Source organism: Colias eurytheme, chromosome 6 (assembly GCF_061535395.1).
Source record: "Colias eurytheme isolate Ceu_HAF_F1 chromosome 6, ilColEury1 Martin Lab GWU primary, whole genome shotgun sequence".
Lineage (NCBI taxonomy): Eukaryota > Metazoa > Arthropoda > Insecta > Lepidoptera > Pieridae > Colias > Colias eurytheme.
In genome coordinates this window covers 14,065,001-14,075,667 of record NC_142985.1, presented here as the reverse complement: position 1 = coordinate 14,075,667, position 10,667 = coordinate 14,065,001, and the positions used below count along the sequence as shown (strand labels likewise).

General features: G+C 43.2%; 1 protein-coding gene, 2 non-coding genes and 1 pseudogene across 3 annotated transcripts; 1 reads left to right on the top strand and 3 right to left on the bottom strand.

Annotated features, from left to right (window-relative positions):
• Positions 1–2,412, bottom strand: LOC149908197 (large subunit ribosomal RNA; annotated as a pseudogene; the record flags this gene model as incomplete).
• A 398-nt stretch (positions 2,413–2,810) lies between these two features.
• On the bottom strand, positions 2,811–2,967 carry LOC149908196 (5.8S ribosomal RNA). The gene has a single exon (XR_016456871.1). It is a non-coding gene; the product is annotated as a 5.8S ribosomal RNA (ribosomal RNA).
• A 292-nt stretch (positions 2,968–3,259) lies between these two features.
• LOC149908195 (small subunit ribosomal RNA) lies at positions 3,260–5,164 on the bottom strand. Its single transcript, XR_016456890.1, has one exon. It is a non-coding gene; the product is annotated as a small subunit ribosomal RNA (ribosomal RNA).
• A 1,655-nt stretch (positions 5,165–6,819) lies between these two features.
• LOC149908194 (uncharacterized) lies at positions 6,820–9,320 on the top strand. Its single transcript, XM_090102752.1, has 3 exons — positions 6,820–7,119; positions 7,272–7,385; positions 7,501–9,320. Exons 1-3 carry the CDS (start codon positions 6,906–6,908, stop codon positions 9,318–9,320), a joined length of 2,148 nt encoding a protein of 715 aa, XP_089958878.1. The 5' UTR covers positions 6,820–6,905.
• Positions 9,321–10,667: the final 1,347 nt, after the last annotated feature.

The window sequence follows — 10,667 nt, the reverse complement described above, 5'->3', positions numbered from 1 at the left end:
CCGACACGCCCCGGTCCTCAGAGCCAATCCTTATTCCGAAGTTACGGATCCAATTTGCCGACTTCCCTTACCTACATTATTCTATCGACTAGAGGCTCTTCACCTTGGAGACCTGCTGCGGATATGGGTACGAACCGGCGCGACATCTCCACGTACATCCCTCACCTGAATTTTCAAGGTCCGCAGAGAGTATCCGGACACCGCCGCAAATGCGGTGCTCTTCGCGTTCCGAACCATATCTCCCTTCTATAGGATTCCATGGAACTCGAACGCTCAGGCAGAAAAGAAAACTCTTCCCGGACCCCTCGGCGGCGTCTTCAGGCCACTTTGGGTTACCCCGTCGAACACTCACTTGATAAGCGAGAGAACGATTATTGAAACGGTTCCGCTGCCGGGTTCCGGAATAGGAACCGGATTCCCTTTCGCTCAAAGGGCGTTATTTATTAGTAAGTGTAATTACACAACATAAAAACACGCCACATCGACATAAGATCTCTCCTTGAGCTTAGGATCGACTGACTCGCGAGCAACTACTGTTCACGCGAAACCCTTCTCCACGTCAGTCCTCCAGGGCCTCGCTGGAGTATTTGCTACTACCACCAAGATCTGCACCGACGGAGGCTCCAAGCGGGCTCACGCCCAGACCCTTCTGCGCTCTCCGCCGCGCACGTCCTACTCGTTACGGCATAATAACACGTCTTACGACACGCATGTGCCCGTAACGGTAGTGTATAGGCAGAACGCTTCAGCGCCATCCATTTTCAGGGCTGGTCGCTTCGGCAGGTGAGTCGTTGCACACTCCTTAGCGGATTCCGACTTCCATGGCCACCGTCCTGCTGTCATGAGCGACCAACGCCTTTCATGGTGTCCCATGAGCGTTCTTTAGGCGCCTTAACACTACGTTTGGTTCATCCCACAGCGCCAGTTCTGCTTACCAAAATTGGCCCACTTGGCACCGTCATCAGATCTCCGGCTTCATCGTTCGAGTAAGCCGGAGTTCTCACCCATTTAAAGTTTGAGAATAGGTTGAGGTCGTTTCGGCCCCAATGCCTCTAATCATTCGCTTTACCGGATGAGACTGTTGCACATCGACGCCAGCTATCCTGAGGGAAACTTCGGACGGAACCAGCTACTAGATGGTTCGATTAGTCTTTCGCCCCTATACCCAGTTCCGACGATCGATTTGCACGTCAGAATCGCTACGGTCCTCCATCAGGGTTTCCCCTGACTTCGACCTGACCAGGCATAGTTCACCATCTTTCGGGTCCCAGCATCTGTGCTCAGAGCGCGCCTACATTCACAGATTGGAAACGAGACGCCTCGGGAGTGCGAGAGGTCGACCTTGCGGCGCGACGCTCCATCCTCCCTGAGCGCGCGACAAGCGCACGCCTTCACTTTCGTTGCGCCTTTCAGTTTTATCAATCATACGGCACGGAATGCCGTACATAAACTCAATGACTCGCACACATGCTAGACTCCTTGGTCCGTGTTTCAAGACGGGTCCTGCGAGTGCCCGAAACTGAAACATCGCAGACGGACACGCGCACAGTCAGAGACTACACGGCTGCGACAACAGCGGCGCCACGTCGTCGTCCGCACATAGGCAGGACGTCGGCGATGACACGAAACACTTGCGTCGGGCCTGACGCGTCGAAACGCGTGCGCGGTTCCCATATATGAATATACCGTCCTCCGCCGGTCGGCGTACGTCACGGTCTAACGGCCGGCGTTGTTGAGACGCGGCCGCTAGGCTCCCGAACGACGCTTAGACCGACAGAGAGAACGGGTCGCGATGTATCCACCCCTTGCGGAGTGTTTACTAAGAGAGAAGTGCACGCCGTCCGCGAACGTCGACCCGCACGACCTGTGCCCGCACGTACACGCCGTGAGACGCGCAAGTGCAAACATCAAGGCGCGAACGGGTACGCCGCGGAATGACGATGAATCTCTCCGTTCGTTCATTCGAGTTTCGCAGGTTTACCCCTGAACGGTTTCACGTACTCTTGAACTCTCTCTTCAAAGTTCTTTTCAACTTTCCCTCACGGTACTTGTTCGCTATCGGTCTCGCGGTAATATTTAGCCTTAGATGGAGTTTACCACCCACTTAGGGCTGCACTCTCAAGCAACCCGACTCTGAGGAGTGTCCCTCTCGCAGATTCGCTCCGTCGCTACGGGCCTGGCACCCTCTACGGGAAAACGGCCCCGTTCAAGACGAACTTGGACAGGTGCGAAACCTACGAGAAAGCGGAACCTCCCAAACACCACATCTCCCGCGACCGTTACGACCGCGGGATTCAGTGCTGGGCTATTCCCTGTTCGCTCGCCGCTACTAAGGGAATCCTGGTTAGTTTCTTTTCCTCCGCTTACTAATATGCTTAAATTCGGCGGGTGATCCTCCCTGATCTGAGGCCAACGATAAAAAGTGGGAGGCAGACGCGATATCCGTCAGCGCTACTACGACGCTACACGGACGTCGAGTCCGCCTACGCTTCACTTTCATATATATTATTATTATGACAAAAATAATATATTATACACAATATAACACGCACTACGAGCGCTTTGAATGCGGCCCGGCTTATATGCGAAACAGTTCACGACACATTCAACACGAGACATATCATACGAGCGTCGCGCGAGAAGCGTCCACAACGGTTTCACACCGAGTCGCGCACACGTAGAACATGATACAGGTAAAATTTTCAAACGGATAGCGTGCACACAATGCGCTCGCTAAACCGTCACATGCTCACCACACGCGTGAAAACACGCGTGTGAACGAACAGTGTGGATTGTTGTTTTTATACAGCCGGCCCTCAGACAGGAGTGGTCCTGGATATTTCTCCACGGACCGCAATGTGCGTTCGAAATGTCGATGTTCAAATGTGTCCTGCAGTTCACACTATGACGCGCAGTTAACTGCGTTCTTCATCGACCCGCGAGCCAAGTGATCCACCGTTCAGGGTAATAGTTTATTTAATAATGTTTTCGTTTAATAATCAAAGCGTTGTGCGCGCTCTTTTATGTAACGTTTGCGTGCGTGTACATAGGTTAAAATATGTACCGCGGCGCTTTCGCGAATCACTCTAACACGTCATATACACTGACATGTTAGAGGTATTCGTTTTTTTTTTTTTTTTTTTTTTTTTAACGGATGCAGTCACATTCACGCGTCCCACGACACTCGTTCGTACTAATACACAAACACACACGAGGCGCGTATGCGAGTAGTGCGAGAGTGCGCAGTGCGTCGTTACGTTAATGATCCTTCCGCAGGTTCCCCTACGGAAACCTTGTTACGACTTTTACTTCCTCTAAATGATCAAGTTTGGTCAACTTCCCAGCAACGCCGACGGCCGTGAAGCCACCGCGTGTCGGTCCGAAGACCTCACTAAATCATTCAATCGGTAGTAGCGACGGGCGGTGTGTACAAAGGGCAGGGACGTAATCAACGCGAGCTTATGACTCGCGCTTACTAGGAATTCCTCGTTTATGGGGGATAATTGCAAACCCCAATCCCCAGCACGAAGGAGTTTCAACGGGTTGCCCGGGCCTCTAGGCCAGGGAGAACATGTTGATTCCTTCAGTGTAGCGCGCGTGCGGCCCAGGACATCTAAGGGCATCACAGACCTGTTATTGCTCAATCTCGTGCGGCTCAAAGCCGCCGGTCCCTCTAAGAAGAATTTTAATACGCCGCCAGTGAGTTGCGCGACCCGAGAGCCGCGCACACCTAAATGACGACGCCTATTTAGCAGGCTAGAGTCTCGTTCGTTACCGGAATTAACCAGACAAATCGCTCCACCAACTAAGAACGGCCATGCACCACCACCCACCGAATCAAGAAAGAGCTATTAATCTGTCAATCCTTCCGGTGTCCGGGCCTGGTGAGATTTCCCGTGTTGAGTCAAATTAAGCCGCAGGCTCCACTCCTGGTGGTGCCCTTCCGTCAATTCCTTTAAGTTTCAGCTTTGCAACCATACTCCCCCCGGAGTCCAAAATCTTTGGTTTCCCGGAAGCTGCCCGCCGAGCCATTGTAGTAACGTCGGCGGATCGCTAGATGACATATTTACGGTTAGAACTAGGGCGGTATCTAATCGCCTTCGAACCTCTAACTTTCGTTCTTGATTGATGAAAACACCTTTGGCAAATGCTTTCGCTGATGTTCGTCTTGCGACGATCCAAGAATTTCACCTCTAACGTCGCAATACGAATGCCCCCAGTTATCCCTATTAATCATTACCTCGGAGTTCTGAAAACCAACAAAATAGAACCGAGATCATATTCTATTATTCCATGCACGAAATATTCAAGCGGCATTTTGAGCCCGCTTTGAGCACTCTAATTTGTTCAAAGTAAAATTGTCGGCCCACCTCGACACTCACTGAAGAGCACCGCGATAGGATTTTGATATTGAACCGGCTTTTAACGACCGGCTCACCGACGATATGCTCCGCAAACGTGTCAGTATCACCGCGGATGCGGTGCACCGACAGCGCGGCGCACAAATGCAACTACGAGCTTTTTAACCGCAACAATTTTAGTATACGCTATTGGAGCTGGAATTACCGCGGCTGCTGGCACCAGACTTGCCCTCCAATTGTTCCTCGTTAAAATATTTAAAGTGTACTCATTCCGATTACGAGGCCTCGTAAGAGTCCCGTATCGTTATTTTTCGTCACTACCTCCCCGTGCCGGGAGTGGGTAATTTGCGCGCCTGCTGCCTTCCTTGGATGTGGTAGCCGTTTCTCAGGCTCCCTCTCCGGAATCGAACCCTGATTCCCCGTTACCCGTGACAACCATGGTAGTCGCAGAAACTACCATCGAAAGTTGATAAGGCAGACATTTGAAAGATGCGTCGCCGGTACTGGACCATGCGATCGGCAAAAGTTATCCAGATTCATCAAAATTAACGACTTCAGACGCCAGGCCCTCCGTCGATTGGTTTTGATCTAATAAAAGCACTCATTCCATCACTGGTCAGAGTTCTGATTGCATGTATTAGCTCTAGAATTACCACAGTTATCCAAGTAACTGAGTAAGATCTAAGGAACCAAAACTGATATATTGAGCCATTCGCGGTATCGCCTTAATACGGCTTGCACTGAGACATGCATGGCTTAATCTTTGAGACAAGCATATAACTACTGGCAGGATCAACCAGGGAGCTAACTAAAGCTTCCGCTAGAGCCTCAAACGTAACACGACGATGCCGCCGCGACGTTTGCTTCTCTATATACATATGCGCGCGCGGCGTGGTAATAAATAACACGATATGCAACGGCGGCGACCGTCACACGCACACTATTCACACACGCGCCGCGCGCGCAAACGTGGATAAATCTGAACACAGTCAGGTTTAATCGTTGAAAGTATCATCTTAACGAGACACCCCTTAACAATTCCCATTCGCATCAAGCGAAGGAAAAAATTTTAATATCGGTCAACTTTTATGACGCAAACGATCAATCTACGCACGGAGAGTGGAAGGATCGAAAATTGCGACCAAGTTTTGGTATATACGTGGTGTTTCACACACACATATAAAACATCTGATAATAGCCCATTGGTACATCACAAACGTGTGCGATGTGAGCATTGAAAATTTTTATACTGCCGTTCGATAGTCGTATATTTTTCACGGTCTGCGCTCCGAGAGTGTATCAAGATGCGTAATATTTATTTACACTACACATCGCCTCTTTGCGAGAAAAACGTGATATTTCGCAAAATGTTTTTTTTTTTTTATTTGATAATCGAAACCGCCGTATTCAACTTTATTTTGTGCAAAAACGTGGTGTTTTAAAAGTGAAGGACAGCGAGACCATGAGCGAAAAGGACGTCACTACAGTGGTACGTTGCGTTATCGCGTTGTCCCTTTCACATAGTACTCTGTTTTCAACACTGTGACAAGTTAGTTTTCTCTTTAAGCGCCAAAGGTAAGGAGCTCTCAGTTTTCTGCAAAAACGTGATATCACGAGTGTACCACAGTTTTATTGCAAACATATCTTTAAATTCAGTGATATTTTTTGTTATTATACTGTGGTAAAGCAATATAACTCGGTTTTCTTGAAAAAATGTTTCAAATGCAACTTTTTATAAAATCTGATATCACGTTGTTGTTGAAATAATAACATTTTTGAATTGTGATATCATAAGGTGTAACATTGTTGATGATGAATGGTTTTTTATTACAAGAAATGAGTGATGGTCATTTATTGTTGTTCCGTTTTTAGGGTTCCGTAGCCAAAATGGCAAAAACGGAACCCTTATAGTTTCGTCATGTCCGTCTGTCCGTCTGTCCGTCTGTCCGTCTGTCACAGCCGATTTACTCGGAAACTATAAGTACTACAGTGATGAAATTTGATGGGAATATGTGTTGTATGAACCGCTACAAAAATATGACACTAAATAGTAAAAAAAAGAATTGGGGGTGGGGCCCCCCATACATGTAACTGAGGGATGAAATTTTTTTTTTCGATGTACATACCCGTGTGGGGTATCAATGGAAAGGTCTTTTAAAATGATATAAAGTTTTCTAAAAAACATTTTTCTTAAAGTGAACGGTTTTTGAGATATCAGCTCTCAAAGTCGTAAAAAGTATGTCCCCCCCCCTCTATTTTTATAACTACGGGGTATAAAATTCTAAAAAAAATAGAGGTGATGCATGCTAATTAACTCTTTCAACGATTTTTGGTTTGATCAAAGTATCTCTTATAGTTTTTGAGATAGGTTGATTTAACTGTAATTTATTATATTTGCTGCTACGGAACCCTTTGTGCGCGAGCCCGACTCGCACTTGGCCGGTTTTTGTTATTATAGATATGTTTCTTATTTCAATGCAATACATAATGATTTATCACGTTGTAAGCACTAAAAGAAAATACTATTAAGACTTATTTTTTCAGATGGGGACGCGGTCCAAATACTTAGTTTTATTAGCAACAAAAGAAAATAATGACGGAGAACAAAGCAATTCCATTTCTCAAATGGAAATACATGAAAATGAAAGCGACAACAATAATATCGAGCAAGGCGATTCAACTTTTCCAATGGAAACTAACTATGAAAGCAACCGAAATGAGGAGGTGACTGGTTGCAGCGCTGCAGCAGTTGCCGAATGTAAGTAACATTATTAGTTAATTTTATTGTATGTAATGTTATTCGACGCCCGTCTTTTCGTGTGTTTCGTGTGAGGCTTATAGATGGTAAAGTGAAGCGTGGAAAACATTATGGTAGTTATCATAATATTTATCATTTTGATATTGTTTTAGACAAAGAAGACTCAATGGTCACTAATCGTCGCCGTTGTGAATCAACTAGTAGTAGCACCAGTAGTTCCTCAAGTAGCAGTAGTTCATCAAGCAGTGGTCCGTCTTTCTACGAAGGTATAAATTTAATAAAACTCATATTATTGTGGGTACTCGATAACTGTATCTTACATTTATTTACTGACTTATAGATAATTGAAAGTTTAATAGATTTTTTTTGTTTTTTTTTTAGATAGTGATGATTCCGTAAAAGACCCCAACTATGAAATTATGAAACCAGCACGTGTGAGCTCTTCAGAATCTGACGACAACAATGACGTCTATACCAACATCGACTTTCGAAAGGATCAAGACGTTTTTCATTCTAGTGCAGCTACTGTAAGCACAGTACTCAATGCTATAGACCTGAATGTGACCCCAACAGATGAGCATGAAATTGTATTTCATACCGTAAATCAACAGGACCTGCTAATATCAGAAAATGAACCACCTGCCGTCGAAAATGTTAGCACCACGCAAGTAGAGTCAAATGAACCAGATAATACCCCTACTAAAAAAGGTAAAAAAAGGCCCAAAAGAGAATTATTATGGAAAAAAAATGTTGCGAAGCGACTAAGAAACTGTGGAAAATCATACAAATCAACAAAAACTAATAAAATTATACCGGAACGTAAACTAAAACCATCTTGCAAAGAAACATGTACATTTAAATGTGGATCTAATATCACTGAGGAGCAAAGACAACAACTTTTAAAAGAATACTGGGATTTAGGCGAGATTGAAAAGCAATGGTCTTTCATCGCAAACAATATCGAAGTAGTCGTCCCTAAACATCGATACGTTAAAGTTAATCCGGACGGAACCATAGCATTAAATCGTGATAATAATAATGCTTTCTTTTTGACTGTTTCTGGAGTGAAGATTAGAGTATGTAAACTGTTTTTTAAGAACACTTTGGGGATTAATAATCGCCCTATAGAGACGGCTTTAAAGAAAAAAAATAAAGATACTAACATTTCATTAATGAAAGATGTGTGTGGGTGTCATCAAAATCACAACAAAGTGGATGAAAATATAAAAGATGGTGTAAGAGTGTTTATTGAGTCAATACCAAAAATTGAATCGCACTACATTCGTGCTAACTCGAAAAGACATTACATCGATGGTAGCAAAGCTATTACAGATCTCCATAGGGACTATGTTGAACAATGTAAATCCCAAAATACCCGTTTTGCAACATACTTGATGTTCTATCGCATATTTACACAAGAATTTAACATTTCATTCTTTATTCCAAAAAAAGACTTGTGCGATATATGCGAAGTAAATAAAAATAGTACAGCTGAAGAGAAGGAGTTAGGAAAAGAAATCTATGAGATGCATCTAAGAGAAAAGCAATTGTCACGAATTGAGAAGGCAAACGACAAGAATAACAAAAATATTTTAGTTGCTGTTTACGATCTTCAAGCAGTCTTTCAATGCCCTAAGGGTGAAATTTCAGTTTTTTACTATAAGTCAAAACTGAATGTACTTAACTTGACAATTTATAATATTCAGACTAACAATGCTGAATGTTTCGTATGGGATGAATCAAACGCTAACAGAGGCGTAAACGAAATCGGCACTTGTGTATTCAAATATCTGATGAAAGTTTCAGAAACGGCCAAAGATCTGGATGTTGTCTTCTACTCAGATAACTGTGCTGGCCAGCAAAAAAACAAGTTTATGATAGCGATGTACCTATATGCTGTACAGACTTTGCCAAATCTCAAGTCAGTGACACATAAATATTTAATCAAGGGTCACACACAGAATGAAGGCGATTCAGCCCATTCTCAAATAGAAAGAGAAGTAAAACGTCAGTTAAGATCAGGTCCTATGTATACCCCTGACGCATTTATTGGTGCCATAAAAGCTGCCAGAAAAAAAGGGGAGCCTTTCCATGTGAATGAATTGAGTTTCTGTGATATAAATGACTGGAAAAATGTATGCAACGTAAGAAGAAATAAGCATAAAGTGAGAAGAATATTGATTACATTCAATAAAGGCTGACTAACTGTTGATTAGTAATAGTTTTGTCCAAAGAAACCACTGTTTAGCTACAACTATTTCATCTGTTTAATAAATGTTTCTAATTTCAACAATGTGTTTTTATATTATAATTTAGCATAAAATAAAAATAATAGCATCAACAACGTGACAGATTAATTTGCTACATCGTTCTTCTTATACTTTTTCAGAAAAAATGTGACATATTTTTTCCTTTTTTTTTTAATGCTTTTTTTGTCCTAAAATCTTTTAAATTAGGGTATTTTTTTTGCATTATGCAATAGTTAATAAGATAATTCATATAATTTGTTATAGATGTAACCCATAAAAACGTTCATTTACCTAATATACCTTTTTGAAAGTTTAAAAATGCTCTCCTGTAAAATCGCCTTTTTCGAAATAACACGGTTTCGTCGCAAAGAGGCGACATATAGAATACAATCTACGAAACTGACAATCTATCAAACCGTCGGCAGACGCAATGTTACTACTACTGCACGCACACGCACGCACGGGCGACGCGGTACAACAGCGACGAAATAATGATATACATACACGACATACGTACACAATCTCTCACATGCGCACCGCGCATCGCATCACGTCAAAGAAGTCTCTGCTTGTTTAATTTTTGCCGTTACGCCGCGCGCGACTAACGCGCCTCGTGTTTTCAAGGTCAAGTACATAGTATAAAACAAAGTCGCTTTCTCTCTCCCTATGTCCCTTTGTACGCTTAAATCTTTGAAAGTACGCAACGGATTTTGATGAATAATCGTTCAATCAATAATTTATCAATCAATCAATCGATCAATCAATAATTGATCAATCGATGTATCGATCCATCGATCAATCAATAAATCAATAATCGATCAATCAATCAATCGATCAATCAATCGATCAGTCGACGCATCGATCGATCAATCGACGCATCGATCGATCAATGGATGTATCGATCGATCAATCGATCAATCAATCAATGAATCAATAATCGATCAATCAATCAATCAATCGATCAATCAATCGATCAGTCGATCAATCGATCATTCAATCAATCAATCGATCAATCGATCAATCGATGCATCGATCGATCAATGGATGTATCGATCGATCAATCGATCAATCAATCAATAATCGATCTATCAATAATCGATCAATCAATAATTCATCAATCGATAAATCAATCAATCGATATATCGATCGATCAATCAAATCAATCAATCAATACGATCAATCGATCATTCAATCAATCAATCGATCAATCAATCGATCAATCGATCATTGAATCAATCAATCAATCAATCGATATATCGATCGATCAATCGATCAATCAATCAAGAATCGATCAATCAA

What these genes read in the sequence shown, in the direction of transcription:
- LOC149908194 (XM_090102752.1), top strand. Translation starts at nt 6,906, where the DNA reads ATGGGGACGCGGTCCAAATACTTAGTTTTATTAGCAACAAAAGAAAAT. An exon ending in CGCTGCAGCAGTTGCCGAAT is followed by an intron (nt 7,120 to 7,271) that starts GTAAGTAACATT and finishes ATATTGTTTTAG; the next exon opens with ACAAAGAAGACTCAATGGTC. An exon ending in TGGTCCGTCTTTCTACGAAG is followed by an intron (nt 7,386 to 7,500) that starts GTATAAATTTAA and finishes TTTTTTTTTTAG; the next exon opens with ATAGTGATGATTCCGTAAAA.